This window comes from Helicoverpa armigera, chromosome 6 (genome assembly GCF_030705265.1).
Source record: "Helicoverpa armigera isolate CAAS_96S chromosome 6, ASM3070526v1, whole genome shotgun sequence".
In the NCBI taxonomy this organism is placed as follows: domain Eukaryota; kingdom Metazoa; phylum Arthropoda; class Insecta; order Lepidoptera; family Noctuidae; genus Helicoverpa; species Helicoverpa armigera.
Genome location: NC_087125.1, coordinates 4,595,874 through 4,613,564, shown reverse-complemented (window position 1 = coordinate 4,613,564; position 17,691 = coordinate 4,595,874). Strand labels below are relative to the sequence as shown.

The 17,691-nt window shown below is 37.6% G+C and overlaps 1 protein-coding gene across 3 annotated transcripts in view; it reads right to left on the bottom strand.

The window, feature by feature from the left end:
- Nucleotides 1-380: 380 nt before the first annotated feature.
- Nucleotides 381-17,691, bottom strand: part of LOC110373060 (monocarboxylate transporter 12) — a 36,490-nt gene continuing 19,179 nt past the window's right edge. For all 3 annotated transcript variants that reach the window (XM_021330170.3, XM_064035055.1, XM_021330168.3), the window contains exons 3-7: nucleotides 2,663-2,782; nucleotides 1,949-2,173; nucleotides 1,081-1,869; nucleotides 793-993; nucleotides 381-705 (exon numbers count right to left, since the gene is read on the bottom strand). In XM_021330170.3, coding sequence (XP_021185845.3) covers nucleotides 554-705; nucleotides 793-993; nucleotides 1,081-1,869; nucleotides 1,949-2,173; nucleotides 2,663-2,782 — 1,487 coding nt within the window. In that variant the 3' untranslated portion in view covers nucleotides 381-553. The remainder of the gene's footprint in view (nucleotides 706-792; nucleotides 994-1,080; nucleotides 1,870-1,948; nucleotides 2,174-2,662; nucleotides 2,783-17,691) is intronic.

Genomic DNA, 17,691 nt, shown 5'->3' with positions numbered 1-17,691 from the left:
TTGGCAAGAAACTTTATTATTCCAAATTGTCCATCGATAGAGCCAAATTACAGCCAAGTTGCTTTTGACATCATCCTTCACAAAAATTAGGTCTACTATGAACATTTTTACAGTAATTCCGATACAATAAGTATTTGTATTATACATAGATATATTTATTATACACCTTACTACTTAAAACTAATTAAATCGATAGATTGCAGTTCATAGGAAACTTATTATAGCGGCACTTCATGTTATTAGTTTTAAATAAATCAAATCGGTATAAAGTTGAAAGTAAGATTTATATTGCACCTTTTATCTTATCACTATTTAGACAAACGTCGCACGCACACTCAACACTTCCTCTGGAATGGGCTCGATGTTCGTCATCGAGTCGTTCGTCGCATTCATCCATCGCATCGCTATTTACAAAGTCCTCATTTACATAATAATAATTGTCGTCATCTATTATTGTAGTGTTGTATACCCTGTTGCTGTAGGTGGAGGCGCTGCGCGTGGAGGGACTGCTGAGCACGATGGCGGGGCAGGCGCGCGTTGCGCCCGCGCTGCGCTAGATCTGCTCCAGCGCCGTCGCCTCCCACTGCCGCTTCTGTCGCCGCTCGATCACCGGAATCAGGAACAGAATCAGCCCGCTCAGCGATATTGTACCGCCAGCTACGTAAAAACCTGGCGCGTACGAATGGAGCGTGTCGTACAACCAACCTGCGGAAACAATAAATAACATATTTATATATAAAATCTTAAAGTTGAACTTTAGTAAGAAATGTGCAGGGACAACAGATTTCTTACCTGCAAATGGTGGTCCTATAAGAGAAGCAATTCCTTGGAATAGCAGAAGGAGACCAAATGCGTTGGTGAGCCTCTCGATGCCAAGAAGATCAACGAGTACGACTGAAGTTAGCCCTACATAGGCGCCGATGGTAAAACCAAATGTAGTAGCGTATAAAGCTAGACCCCAAAACTCCCAGCAGGCCATCGCCATTGCCGTGCCTGGAAATAACAACGTCATTTTAAAATAACTGAAATACAAACATTTGTTTGAAGTTAATAAATAACATATATGTTCGGTATACGTACCAAATCCTGCGATAGTAAGGCACAGATTATAAGCCAGCAAGCGGTTAACCCAAGGCTTATCACTTATGTAACCAAGAATTATTCTCCCAACTAAATTGGATCCTCCGATTATAGATATCAGGTAAGGTGGATTCTCAATTCCAAGCGATTCACTCATAGGTACCGTGTAAACGTACGGTATGTAAAAACCGATACTAGTCAAAAAGTTTGATATAGCAAATAAAATAAAAATAGGATCCACTAGGAGTGACAGGTCGAGCATTTCTCCGAGTGCTGCTTTAAATTCTGTTGAGCAAGGCAACCAGCCACATTTCACTTCAGGCTCTTCTTTCGTGACAGACGTAGGGAATGTTCTCTCAGGAGACGTAGACCTAAATCTGGCAAGACTTGTCATACTGCCTTGATACAAGACGTCTGGCCTTTGCATGATTCCGCTTCCGTGGCGCGAGGGCGGTGGCTTCTGTTCATGTGGTTTATTTAAAGCGGGCTGGGATAGCGTCAGTCTTGCGATATCATTGTCGTCCACCTTACCATTAACTCTGAGGACGTGTTCTGTACTTTGAGATCTTTTTAGTGGAGACTTATTATTATATTTAGGTAACATGGGTTCTGATGCGGGTGTTCGTGGGGGCTCGGGAACGGGTTTAAATATAAGGCCTAATGGCACACAGTTCAGTATTAAGGCACCGATGATAGCCATAGCACCGCGCCAGCCGTAGTTTTCTATTAAAGCTGATGTGATTGGAGCAAATAAGAATGTCCCAAGTCCTGATCCGCAAACTGCGATTCCTGAATAGATAAATACGAAACATTATTTTTTATTCCTGACTTACCGCAATAAAAAAAAGTGACGGAACAGTAAAATTACCAGTGGCAAGACTTCTGTATCGTTCGAACCATACTGTAACGCTGACGATGGCGGGGAGGTAGATGAGGCCGAAGCCGAAGCCAGTGCCGACGCCGATGGTGAAGATGAGCGTGAGCACGTTGTTCGCGAAGGCCGACAGCACCACGCACACAGACGCAAGGAGCGCTCCGCCCACCGTCACCGCGCGACATCCCCAGCGGTTCACCAGCGAACTTGATATAGGACCTGGAATAATTACCAACAATAATATTAGACATTTGACCTTCAAACGTAGACATAGCTTTTTTAAAGAAATCGAATTTCAAAACAAATGTCTCTCTGATATAAATTAACCTAGATTTTGAGTTTTGAATAAACGTAGTGTTTGATATCATGCTGTTTTTGTTATCTCGCACATGCTGCAAAGGACCAGAGTTCGAGTCATATCTGCTATGTAGATGAATAATTGCCAAATGATTCATCTGTTTGAAATGAAATTTATTATTTGAATCAAATATTTCTAGTTATTCAAACAAACTTTGTTCAGGACAGGGTAAAGTCAATTTATCGGTTGAAGTAGCAAGGATATTCAAACAACTATTTAGAAATGTAGTAAATCATTTGGGTCGGCCACGGTTGGGATCTACAACATAAGCTCTCCGTTGATGGCATCATTATTTCGTCAGAGTTGAATGCTCAAAGGCGAAATTGCGTTGTATTAAATTGATTACTTACCCGAACTAAGTGTGACCCCTACGAGGATAGACACGATCCACGCAGTCTTGCCTTTGCCCTCATCGAAGTAGGTCAGGAACTCTGCATAGAACACGCCGAACGAATAGGTCATGCCATCGGCTGTAACGAAAAACATTCAAGTCGTTATTAATTCTGAAGGGAATTTGTAATTACATGCAAATTAGAATATTCGATTTTGTTTTAAAGGAAAACTTTAACTAAGATGGGTACAATTATTTAATTAAAAGTTCTTGTAGTCGTATACTTTTATTACGTTCCTAGTATAAATTACAACAGAAAAGTTGTGAGGAAAAGCTATTGTAAGGTTTTAGTCATGTCTATTTTCTTAGAAGTACACGCTATGATAGATATGTTTTTGATCCAATATTTGCATAATTATGGAAATTAGTATCAAGGAATCAATCGATGACAAGAAAACACATCCCAAACAAACAAATACGGAGTCCATAACCTCTCACTCCATCAACGATCGTCTATCGCTTGAGTGTGTACAATAACGTCACACTTTTATGACGAAGTAGGTTAACATGATAGGCATATGCAGGTATAATATCGATGAAGTGAGGAACTGGGTGAATACGCGACCACTACTAAACAAAGGCATGCGCTGACAATAGGACGAGAGTCGACGTCAAAGGGACTTCCTTTGCCATTCATTGAAGCGAAAGAAAAAAATCTTTATACCGATAAGTGATATTTAAGACCAGGAGGATCGTACGTGAAGAATAGTCGAGATTGAAAATTTAAAATGTAAGTGGTTTGTTCTGCTTTTGTGCTTTCTGTGAGTGAGGAAAATGTTCCGTCTGTCCGAGATACGCCTTATACCTTATACATTAAAAAAATATTCGACATTTTGGAACAAATACATGTAGAAAGAGTCGAGGAGTAAGACATATGCTGTTCTTAATTCAATTAAGAACTTAGATGTGTGTAATGGAGTACGATCTAGTGATAAAAGTTTTCAAATAGTATCGTGACAATCAAAGATCACGACAATAGAGGGACCACTGAGCTTGCTATAGGCAGTGTCTTTGTGGGCGGATAATTCAGAGCGCAGATATCTCCAGACGACTCCAAAGCTATATAACTTATACATTATTGGATTTAACTTCGTAAGGAACTTACGCAAATTAAATTTTTCCTTCCTCAGTCGCATTTTAATTTCGGCGTTTACGTAAAGGAGATGTATTTTATGATCAAATACGCCGCTTAGGATAAATTGACTGTCCTGCCCAGAGGACCCACCGCGACGATGGTTCTTATAGCGGTCGGGTTATTTCGAATTGGACGGATAATCTAATAGATAATCGGCTACCTGAAAAACCATGCCACATGCCATCTATTATTTAATTTATACGAGAGCAAATAATTCAGCACTGAACGCCTATCGTTGTTGCCGTGGTGTTGTTATTGGCTTTTACAGTTTATAAATAGGAGCAGATCAAGCAAAACATTTTATTTCGTACGCTAAAATTAAAGCGTATCAGCTGTTCATGTTTTGCTTTCAATTTGCGAGGAAATTGAGAAAAATGAGTTTTCATGTTGCTCATGAATGCTCAGCGCTGGCAGTTTCAATTTCAACCCAAATTATTCAAGTAGAAGCTACATGTCGGAGTTTTGATTAAGTACTCCTTTGCCGCGAATACGAAAATATGATGAGATAATCTTAATATTCTACATACATATTTCAAAGAATGTAGGAATGTAAAATTTGGATATGTGTTTGAATTAGCTATTTTATAAATAATGTAACCACATGGCTGGTAACAACTTTGTGTCCTAGACAGTAGGTATCATGCTTTTAAGAGATACGAGTTCTACGCGTGATTTAAAAACATCAATCTTTGTCATGCACGTAGAGGAGCACAAGATAACGGATGATCAATAAGATGTCAATGAAGTTGTAGATTGAAGCATCGATACCATTGTAGGAAAGTCTAGGATAGAGATGAGATACAATATTTAGAACAATATTGTAACTGCCTTCTCGTTTAAAAGTGATAGGATAAGACTATTTATTGTTCATTCAACAGCTTTCGCTCGAAACGGCAAACTTGTATCATGTATATTTAAGCGAGCTGGATAGCCCGTCACTTCTAAAGGAATATCATGGACAAACTTCGTCGAATTTCGCCAATAATCACATTAATAATCTGTGAGAAGACGTTAACTTTGATCCAACTTTGATGAAGTTGTGTAAGCTAATCCGGACGGACTCATTCTTTCATAAGGATCGTCTATGAGTTTATCCCGGCGCCATATTGAATCATAAAACACGTCAATAACATTGTCAGAGGGAAGTAGGTGTGTGTAATAAATCTCACAGCTTACTTGAGTGGTGGATAATTTTTGTGACTCCCTGCAAAATGGATTTCACGGGAAAAGGCATTCTATTTTTACTCTCTCTTGGAATCTAACTTCTTCCGAAATGTGCTCCCACATTAATCATAATATAGAAAAATAATGTTACCGGGAGGTCGATGTCAAATGATGTATTGACATTTGGATACAGTATTTTTATGTACACGCGAAGGAATATTAATTCTGGCGGTCACAAAAGTGGACAAAAAAATGTAATATGAGTGAAGAAGGTGATAAATCTAATTCTTGTGGCTATATGTACCTGTGAGTGATTTTTGTTACTTTGAGATTTTTTCTGGCCACAATTGCCTAGACGAAAACCATCATAAATAAGAAGGCTTATTAGGAAAACGTAAAGGCGTTTAATAATCCAGTCTAATGTGTGCTTGAACTATTTAGATACAATAGTAATTTTTTTTTTCATTTTCATGTGTGAATCGATTTAAATATTATTTGCCTCTGCTCCACAGAGCCTATGATAGAAGTAATAGCAGGTTTTCTATTGAGACGCAAATTACTGCCTACTTAATGCACTTCTGGAAAAAATATTTCCTTTGGGCATGCTAAAACGAAGTAATTAGTTGCTACCACACGCGATCACAAGTTTAGCTTATATTTCAGGCAAATAAATATAATTCCTTTTTTTTAATGCAACAATAGGAATATGGCTAAAAATGGGATATTTAATGAAAATAAAACATTTCCCTAAACAAACAGAATCACAAGTCAAAGGAACGCCTGACCTTATTACATGGTAAAACAATGTCACGATTAATGATTTTCAATTACGTCGTTTGAATTCCGACGGGTTTAAGTCAGTTCATGGCGTCCTTAGCATTAACGATCAAGTACAATCTATACGTTTTCCTCCGAATCTGCTACAAACAGATTCTAAGAAGTAATTATCACTATCTAATATTAGATATTTAGACTAGCGTTGTGCAAATACCGATATTGAAATGAACTAACAGACCTGCAGTTAATTACGGCGTACGAGGTCGTCGGCCCCGACATGTAAATAATGTCAATTGGTGCAGATTGCTTCTGTACAAATAAGCTTATTAAATTCCTGCTCATTTGTAGCTTCTCACGCATACAAGAAACGGCCGTGTCGCATTTATTGGGCTTCAGAATTCTGAGCAACAATATGAATATAGAAACGAAAAGAAAAAAAATATCCGAAATGTGGTTTCAACATTTTCTTTTGCTTTCATTTTCTACAACACTTTTTGTATCACTGGAAAACGTAGAAGGATCTTCGTAATAAAGTTGGTTATAGGGCCAGTCAACCAAAGATTTTTGCGATCCATTCGGGACGGGTTTCGTCCATTCGTAACTCGGTTTAGAAGATTCAGAGATATCCGTTGGCATAAAAAAAGCTGTGATTAAACTAAAATTTGGCAAGCATCCACATGAAGGTTTCCAAAACCTAGTACACGAAAAACAGTCTATAAATCGTGGGGTTAACATACAATTAATATTTACGATGGAAGCACAAATAAATCTTGATAGTGTTGTGGCCAAACATCCGCAATGCCAGGTTCAGTGAAACACGGGAGCGCCTATCTAAATGGCACACTGGCCTTGACTTGCTATACATCGCTGGTCTCGAATTAGCGCAAAGCATGCAGAACAAAATGACTGGCGGAGATGTCATAATGCAAAATCATTTTAGAAAGTACCAGGCTAAATTGTGGATGTTCGGGGAACGAGGTACCTTCCGTCTTCTATAGAACCTGCTTATTACATCTTTAAAAATATCAATAAAGACCAATCTTTGACAGATTGTGTTTGATTTGACAAGGAACCCGAACGCCTAGTTAGTTCTAGTAACTGATCACGCCTACCGGACCTATAAGAAGGCGCCTGACCTACCTTACTTATGGCATCTCTAACTTTCCATCCTCCGTAGCGCAAAGCTTTTCATGACAACGCTGGGGTTACCTGAACAGCTAATTCCAGGAAAATTGCGAAGGGAAGGTCACGGTAATCGAGTATAACATATCGACGCTCTCATCTCGTCCCTTTAATATCCTGGGAATTACTCAGACATGGATCTTATTTCGTTTTTTGGTACGCTCACCTCTAATTCCAACATATGTGAGCGGATTTGAATGATTCCGAATTTTGTTCTTTTAATTTAATTTTGCTCAGTAATTTGGATATAATCTTCGATTACTTACTCGTATTCAATTTTGTTATAGCAATTTTTATTGTTGTTGTCGTTTTAGTTTCTATCGTCTGATAAATATTTTACATTACCTACATTGTTTTCAATTATGAAACACTATAAATTATTCTTATTCAAAATGAATGCTACTGAAAAGATATAAAATCACGGTATATTGTTTGGCGTTGATATGAAAAGATTATCAGATTTATTACGAGAAGCTTAATTTAATCTATTTATATTATACCTACTTTATCGTTACCATAACTATAAAACAGCTGAAAATAGATAATCTAATACATAACATATTATCGTTATCTTAAGTATGTAGATACTTAATCATAATTTGCTATTATTCATGGAAATCAGTTTTTTGTACTAACCTCAGTACATTTGAATTTACAAAGTGTCAAATGTATGTTTATAACCTATTGAAATATTGGCTAATTCCCACTCTGCTCCACAAATTCGTTCCCAATGGGTCCAAAGCTAAAAATACATTTCTTCAAATAAAATATAAATCCTTCCCCCGAGCTATTTTTTGTAAGTACAGGCAGCATACAAAAATTGGGGACTTTACGTTATAGTCGTTAATTTGTTCTAAGGTACATTTGTATTCATAGGTATTCTTCAGACCACACACGATTCAAACTAGATAATATTGATAGCCTTCATAATGATACTAGGTAAAGTTATCTTCGTTCAAAGTTCGAAAATAAACTGCAATCGTTTTAATTATTGCAGTCTTCAAATTATCGTAGGTACCTATTTTTAGTTTATTATTATAAAAGTAATGGTCTTCGTTCAGTTATTGTTTTAATGTTGTTAAGCTACATTGAATACTTTTGATTTTGTTTAAAGAAATACTTTGAAAGTTAGTATTTTAATCATTTGATTACGTTTCTTAACATTTAGGAATTAAAACATATGAACAACCTTATAATTTCAATCTTTTTTTTATTTATTTATTTTGACCTACTTACAAAATCAAAGTGTCTAATATAAATTATCTATAATCCTCGATTGTGAGTTGTGTTAGGTTCGTATCATATTATATGATAAGAAATGCTTATTAGCGTGACTGATCTAGGAAACTATTTATCTAATTTATGTTGATGTAAATCTATATTATGATTCTTATATTTCCAGATAAGGTTGTCAAAACCTTGAAATCTTTTCCGTAAACTTCAGTTGTACCACAGTTTAGATATATTCTCTTGTAGACAGTTGTGAAGCTACGTACTAACGTTCGTAACAATGTCACTCACACACGCATGTACTCGGTGCACGACACTCAGTACAGCACCGAGAGCACCGATAAAAGCTCATCGAAGCCGATACGAACGTTTGTAGGCAGCTTCACAACTGTTTACGAGAGAATATATCTAAACTATGGATGTACGGTATTATTGGCAGAAACTTGCAAACTTTGACCCTACTGAAAGAAATAAGCGACGAATCGTTTCTTGCCACGATAGCTTTATATAAAGACTACAATCCTTGTTGTATTTCAGGAGATATATTTACAGAAAGATTTCGGAAAATGAAACAGTTTTATCCGCAATGTAATCAAGTTGTGATCACGTCGTGAATGAAAAGCAAAGAAAACATATGATCTTGTCAATGTTTGAGGAGTCTAGAAAAAGATTTCTGGTTTCATACTGATAATAAATACTTTCGCACCTCTAGGAACTTACAAAAATACCTTGAGAATGAGGTAGCGTGCCTATGCTATGAGCGTGTGTAATGACAAGCAAACTGGGAGCCTCTGTCATCGAGAACATGCGACGGCATGGGTCTCTGTTTCTGAGTGGGACTATTGTTTAGACCACTGGGAGAACATACGACGGTATGTGTCTCTGTTTCACGTCGTCATAGTATGCTACCTATAGCTTAAATGCGTGCCTATGCTATGAGCGTGTGTAATGACATGCAAACTGGGAGCCTCTGTCTCTGTTTCACGTCGTCATAGTAAGCAACCTATAGCTTAAATGCGTGCCTATGCTATGAATGCGTAAAATGACATGCAAACTGGGAGCCTCTGTCCCCTGGCGGTGTATGGCGAGTGATGGAAGTCCGGATTCTGTCATTCACGATGCACTGAAGAGGCGAATAATACTGCTGGCGAGGACGCCGCAGGGTCAGGAACGGCCGTGTTAGATATGAATCCTCCTTGCTACCAACCTGGACTGACCAGGCTGGTATAGAAGAAGAAGTTATGACGGATGGAAGGATGACAGACCTTGAAGATGCCACATCGTGATCATATAATTAATTATTGATATTGTATTTGCTATTCAAAGTTGGCTTCTGCTAAATCCTTTGTAAGAAATAAACCTTACACTTCTGATCTGACCTCTAAGAATTTATATTTTTAAATATTAAATTATAAAAAAAAAACATTTAAAAATATAAAAAAGCTTGTAGCTTGTTTATTTTTAGTTTTGACCGATTTTCCGTATGTCTAGTTCTATCTAAATTGAAAATCGATTGTGATACTTTTTCAAAAAAAAAAATGCCCCGAAGTTAAACTATTGAAGGTTGGTTATACATTTATAACCATGTACAAATCGAGTACCATATTATGTAGAAATATACATACTTTATATGGTTGGTTACATTATAAGGAGCGGCAATGTCATGACTATATTATTGTTTTGATAAATATTATAGCGAGAGGTCGTCGGCCAATGTCTGCATTGATAACAATAATAGATCAACAAAAAGGTCACTTTGTTCATAACATAAACTATAAATATGTGTTATATGTAATTTATACTCGCAGTGATACTGCAATTTTGTCACGTTTTCCAATTATGTTATGTTACTGTACCGCATCAGAAATGAGGTAATCCGTCAGAGAACCAAAGTCATCGACATAGCCCAACGAATCAGCAAGCTGAAGTGGCAGTGGGCTGGCCATATTAGCCGAAGAACCGATAACCGTTGGGGTAAACGAGTTCTAGAGTGGAGACCACGACTCGGCAAACGTAGTGTAGGACGTCCTCAGGCACGGTGGAGTGATGACTTGCGCAAGGCGGCTGGCAGGAGCTGGATGCGAGCAGCCGAAAATCGATCTCAGTGGCGTGCATTTGGAGAGGCCTATGTCCAGCAGTGGACTGCTATAGGCTGATGATGATGACTGTACTAAAAACTACAGAGTAATTTCGATTCAAATAAGTTTTTCGCAAATTAAATATGTTATATTTTTGTTTATATTTTTGCAACTGATGGAAAAATCGAAGGCTTCTTCGAAAATTGAACCTCCTCAGTTTTTAAATTAGAAGTCGATTAAAAAGACTCTATAATATAAATTTTGTCAAACAAGATTTTGAATAAACACACAATACAATAGTATCATATAAATGATTTAACTGCACTTAGAAATACAATAAATCTTGAAAGATTTTATTTAAACCATGTTTATGTACAAACATGCACATACATCTACATTATCTTGTCATAAATATTCACTAGTCTTGTATGAAATCATTATTTATTGCAAAGAATAAAGGATATAAGTTATATGATGGCTAGCTCACTAGATAGGTACGTGGTAGCATGGGCAGGTAGCTACACAATAAAATTACTATTGAAGTTGTAATTTTCTCGCTAATACCTGCAGTTTCATCCACGTCCTTATGATGATTTTTTGAACTGCATTGTGTTTTAGCCATGACCGGGAAATAATAGCATTTCAATGAGAAAAACCTCCACTCTAAAATAACAAAAATGGGTCACTCTAAATTGAACCGGAATACTTTGTGAAGAGGGTAAACAAAACGTGTCGCTAAAGTGGCACATTCATGGATTTGGTTGGTTTATCTCAAATGTGGTACATTCAAAGTCCGAAAGATAAATAAAAATAATATTCTTGATAAATGTTACAGAGAAAGAATAAACCGCGACCTACTGACTGATCTAAAAACATGTTAACCCACAGAATAAACTTCTAAAGATAATAAAAGCATACCTACTTCTAAACTCTATCTGTATTTTTCCAGAATATTGCGGGCGGTTCCAGTTATTTGAGATACCTTTCTGACCTCGCGTCTTATTCAACTTATGTCATTTGTGACGAAAGTGAAGTTCTCAGACAAAAAAGAATTCTACTAACCTGACAATTCCTTGAGATGACAATTTGAGGGCACTTTATGGATATTTAACGAAATAAAACCCAGAATCAAAGGACAGCCAACGAGTTATCTATCAATACAGCAATGCATCATGTCTAATATGGTTGAATCAATGGTATATTTATAGTAAATGAGCCATTGTGTTAGTGTGTTTATCCGCTGCAAACCTAATACGTGTATAACTAAGTACCTATCCACGGAGTAAGGAAAGATGAGCAGAGATCCCATATAGGTCTTCCTTCACCTACTTCTAAGTCCAATAATTACGTAAAGTGGGCGATCGAAAACCATAAGTTACGAGGGAACTAACGAGGCGTTTGGGTTCTTACAACGATTTTTTGTATTAAAGAAGATGTCTGAGGGTAACGTTCTACAGTCACGTTCCTCGTCCCCCGAACACCCGCATTTTGGCGCGCATTGGAGATTTTGCGTTTATATGGGATCTCCCTTAGACACGAGCAACATGGATTTGTGGCTCGTGTCTAAGGGATCATAGGCCTCAGTTATCGTTACTTATCGATACTGAAGGAATGTTATTATCTCGTAAAACAATCGAAGATCTCATCGGGAATATCGTTCAGTCTCATATATGGTTGCTAAATTATTAGATTGTCTTTTCATAAATCAGTATTATGTGTGTAATTCAATAATGGATCAGTTTGCAAATATCTGAGAGAAACGAAAGAGCTGTAATAGAGATTACCTACCGACATACGCGAAGAGTATTGACGTTTCAGGGATCTATATCATATTTCAAACCTGGCTTTGAAATAAGAACTGACTATTTCTTCACACGTGCAATGAGATTGCGCGTGTCGTTTTAACGCAGAATGTGTAAAATGACAAATATAAAAAAGTTGCCTTGATTATTATCTGTCACGTTATTACGCATATTGAATCACAGTCCAATTTGCTCTAATTATTCCATACACGATGAAGTTATCATTTGATAAAGACAAGAACCTGACAAATTGTTTTAAACCTACTAATTAAGAGTTCAATTAAGTATCAGCCACTTGTGTGTCACGATTTGATTTAATGAAATCGTAACAAAGACAAAGAGTCATTCGTCGATCGTAAGATAGGCCATTTAATTAAAATTGTATGTAAGGCTTTAATCGCCCACCGTGTAAGTTAAATGGTTCCTGAAACTCGCCGTTTGAGCATGAAATTTTACAAGGCTTCTTTAAAATACCAATTGCTTATGGAAAACAAACGTTTAACTTCAGAATAATGAAATTTACTTTTATGTTTTCTTACGAATAATATTTTGTTACCATCGCTTTTGTTACCATAACATTTTTTAAGTTATCTTAATATTGTATTATTTTTTTGAATCTTTATTATAATCTGTTAAGGATATGTTATCGCGTGACATTAGGAAGATAACTTTCATAATTAGTTTGTGGACAAAAATAAAGCTGTGATATAACATTATTAAGCCGTTGATGATTGACTGCATAATACTCGTAGCATATATTTACCTATAAGTTTGTAATAAATGCAATGGCCATTAGTGGGCGTTAGCATTCGATACGATATCAGGTTGGCAATCGCCCAGTTTTATGATTGTAGGCACAACACACTGTTATCAACATCCTATTTAATATTCGGACTGTACTGATAAAAATAATTTCGAATTATTACGTAGATATCGTCATCGAAAGTAATTTCAGTGGTCAGTTGCTACGACGGGTTTAGGTAGGTTGTCGACGGAAATCGTAGAGACTAACGGGGTGTCCTGCGTGAGCGACGAACGCGACGCGACGCGACGCAACACGGCGCGACGTAATGCGACGCGATGCTATACGCGACAAATGTCCTACGTGGTTTTGGTCATTACTTCTCAAATCAGTTAGAAATACAGTAAAATTTTGCTTGGAATTTCATATTTAAAGTACAGACTTTTAAAAAAATATCGTAAAAAGCACAGAAAGAAAACAAATATAATATTTTTACAAAGAAACACATTTGGTGAGTTCCATAATTTATATAAAAAATTAAGACCATAACGTAATTCGTGGTGTCGCGTCTGGTCGTCGCCCTCAAAACAAGTTCGCGTTACGTCGCGTCTCGCCGCAGACTGTCACATAGGCCGCATGTAGGGAATGCCGTAGAGTTGATCGCGTTCGTCGCGTTTGCAGCGTCGCGTCGCGTCGCGTTCGTCGCTCACACAGGACACCGCGTTAATTCGTTTTAATTCTAAGCCGATGACCGTTAATTATGTCATCTCAAAATAAAAACATTCCAAACTACAGAAACAAGTTACAACTTTGCCAACATCTGCTAAATATTAAATATCAAATGTGCGTACTTATATCGGTTTGTCTCGAGAAAATTGCGGAGGAAAAGGCAATAGGTGAAAGTGGAAATCTAATAATTCATGCCTTGGGGATTGATCGCTTGATCAATGACACAGTCAAGGGAAACTTTGTTATACCTACGTAAACAATTACTTGCGTATTTGTTTTGTTATCAGATCGTAGACATTCGAGGTTAATTTACTTAGATCGAGACTAATCGAGATTATATCAATCGCAATAGCTGGACTAAACGTGTACTAGGAATTGCGTGCTAAGACGTTGTTGTTATAGTGTCTGCCTTTGTCCAGAAAAGATCGTAAATGTCCAGATCTACTTAGATAAAAGATGGTTTCATTTAGGTCTCTTGATAACCCAAATTATCTCTCATTTGACGGGAAATGACGTCAACGTGTAAGCTCTGTAATTTTGTTCTCTTTGTCACGCGATTCTCGCCCATAACAACGGCATTTGTCACGCTCTCGCCCAATACCCGCAGAATATCTGTGAAATACCGCGTATTATGAAGCCAACAATTACACGCTCTGAGCCGTAGATAAATAGAGGCGTAGAAACATCTACTTATTGCTCAAACACAAACACGTCAAATGAATAAACACCATTTGATGGGATACAGCTTGTTTGACGTCGTGTACATTTTGTAGACACATGAAAATTTATCAAAAGCTTTAGTGCCAACAATGTGTGAAATCGTTGGATAGTAGACATTTTATGCATCGATGCGCTACTACGCTGCACCGCAGCTTATTCTAATTCTGTGGGATTATTTTTACACTGACCCGAACGCATTCTGGCGCAGAAGAAAAGGAGTACCTACGTATTTTCAATGTACAAGGTTTTAATTTACGACGAGGTGGTCTATAAGGTGTTGGTTCCTTTACAAGGATATAATTGAACGTCTCTACTTACTTGTGCGTAAACGTGTGCGTCTGTGTATGTTTATCCTCGCAATTGAGACAACGGGATTTCACATCCCCCTTGCTCGAGCCTAGAACAGTGGAAGGGCTCTAGAGTTAATGAATGAGTCACATTCATCGTCACGGTCTGATTATTTATTTGTGGAGGGATGAACTGTGGAGTAGGTGTCCGGACTATAAATATGAACGCTGACACGTCACGCAGATATAAATCCCGCGTCGGAAAATAAAGGACGTGACAAACGGATCTGTTGTGACTTCTGTTGTGTGGGCGCTTTAACGTCTATTCCAGTAAATAATATTCTCTGGCTTGAATGTTGAGGGTGATTTCAGACAATTATCTTTATTAACGACTCTAAAATATTTGTTTTTGTTTTATCTTCTTAAAATAATGATATTTGAGGTACTAAAGCACTTAAAGTAGAATCTGTAAAATATAATAGTAGATAACAACTATTATCACCGTGTAATCAAACAACAATTACATTGCCATGAATGTTTGCAGTAAAATCACAGAAGCTGGTATCATAATGTTTGTTAAATAGAAGATATAAATAGTGCGAAGTTAAATAGAGCTTCTGAATGTACATCTATACGTTTTATGTGAAAATATGTACAAATACATAATATAAATGTTTACATTTAAGTTCAAACAAGACATGTGGGTATACAATGTACGCGTAACTGCGTCATTATTCAGTGATAACACATTTTAAGAGCATTAAAACCTTGAAATAACTATGCACACATACGGACATTATATAAAAAAAAAACTACTTTCGTAGTAAAAATTTTGGAAAATTCCTAGGAAAGAAAATTTCATTAAAAAATTTTCTTCTATCTCATGAGTGAGGAAACCGGTATTAATTTCCCTTATTGCCAAATTTTTCAAAGGGTCCTATTGGCCGAAATAAAGATATAATAAAATAATAATGGTTTTGTTAAAAAATAAGGTTTCATAATGAAATCTCCATCAGGTTTAGGTAGCCATTTGTAAATAGACGCCGACGGATGTCATCGGGATGGTAGACATTAAGAGAGGTAACAAAAATGTGTTATGTATAGGGATTAAATGATTTTAAATAGTATGAAAACTAGCATTATACTAGTTTTTTACTATAGTTCTTTTACTATTGGCCAAGGTCACCATACAAGCTCGCTTGTTTCAGTGCGTCCATTTTCACTTTTTACGTGGTTTTTTATTGCGGAGTGAATAGCTGAATTTCGATTGAAATTGTGTACATAAATCTAGACCTGTAAATGAAATATGTATGTAGGTGCATAGATTGTAAGAAAGGCTAAGTATAAAGTGTAGTAAGCCCTAAGAGCATGTATAAACAATGATCAAGCTTTTTATTTATTTAATAGGCTTTTACTTAAAAGCCCTTGCTTCTATTTCTATATCAGTTCAGTACACATTAATTTTGAAGCAGCGGAATATTTTAGTAGAAGTTAAATATCAAGGTCTGTAGAGGATTAAATCGTTTTAACGTTGTTAAAGGTTTTATAATAGCAGAGAGGGAAAGCTTTCCTGTCTTAAATGATAAAGGGCGGGTTGCCTCGTCACTGTTACTAGCAGAAGTTCAATGCGGTACCTGCTCCGTTGTTATTAGTATAACTTATTACAGATTGACTAAAGCGGGGAGTTAATAAGTTATCAAAATGACAATTGGAAAAATAATATCTAGATTTATAAAGTACTAGCTGTTGCCCGCAACTTCGTCTGCGTAGGCAATATAGAATAGTCAAAATACTACTTATCCCGTAGGGTCATTCTTTCACGTGACAGTATAATTAGGATTAGCACTTAGCAGTCGCATAGATTCATTGATCAAGGTTGTGTTGTGGATGTGACCATTTATCTAAACAAAAGAAGTAAAGTTTGTGACGTTGTGAATATCTCTGGATCTAGTCAGCCAATTTGGAAAATTATTGCGTATGGTGCGTAAGTAATTTTCACAGGAAACAGTTATAATCTATGTCTATATGCTTTGAGTCTGACAAAGCTGTCATTTGTACATTTTCTGCAGCTGCTGCGACTAATCAGAAGCCAGAAAGTCTGTCAGTTTCACCACGGATATCGTCTTGTGTAGTGAGACTGGATTGAAGATAGGTAGATAGGTAGTCGCTCCAAGCAAAATATTGGTACTCAAACAGATTCGGTGACTGGAAGGCAACACCAACATAGTTGGGGAATAGCTGGATGGATGATAAAATGAGTAATCATCATCAGCAGGCGCATAGGGTAGGATAGTTTCACTACTGGGGAGAATCACTTGTATGACGGGGATTTTCTGTGCACTTACTCACTATGGTAAGGTTGACCCCACATTAGGCGTGCGCGATCCTCGGGCGTGTGAGTAGCGCGGGCGTCGCGAGCACGCTGCATGAACGTCGCGTTTTGCTGCCCTGCGGCATGTGTGAAGAGTGCAAGCGACGCGCTCGCGGCGAGCACGCGGCGCTCGAGTTGCGTTCTTACCCCTTCGCCCGCTATCCCCGCCGTCCGCTAAACGCCTTAGCAATTCTTCCCTTTTTATTCGCCTTCAAGGAGAGCGGTGCGTGCGCGCCTCGAGCTCGCTGTAGGTAAATGCCGCAGGGCAGCAAAACGCGACGCTCACGCAGCGCGCTCGCGACGCACGCGCGGCGCCCGCGCTACTCACACGCCCGAGGATCGCGCACGCCTAATGCGGGGGAGGCCTAAGCCGGGACTCCATCGAAATGTTTGCATTAGTTCACGAATAGGCAAAATGTACGTATCTGTGAGAGTCCACTTCATCTGTTCGTACTTGAAACCTGCAGTTTTGCCAAGATTTTCAAAATGTTCGCTTGCAATTTGACAATTCTTGGTTGGAGCCAGCAAATCGAAAGAAACATAAGTGTTGTATACTGTGCGTCACTACCGCACACCGGGAAAATTTCGCTCTTGCGGAGGACGTTTATATATCATATTTTGTGTCACACAGGACGACAGTAAGTATCCACCGAAACACTTTCAAAGATCTGATGAACGAACAAATCAGACCTGACTTGGTCACCTGGGGCCAATCAGAGCTCTATGAAGCGATCACATGCTTTGGCTCCTACTGTTATTGTGGTTTCTGAA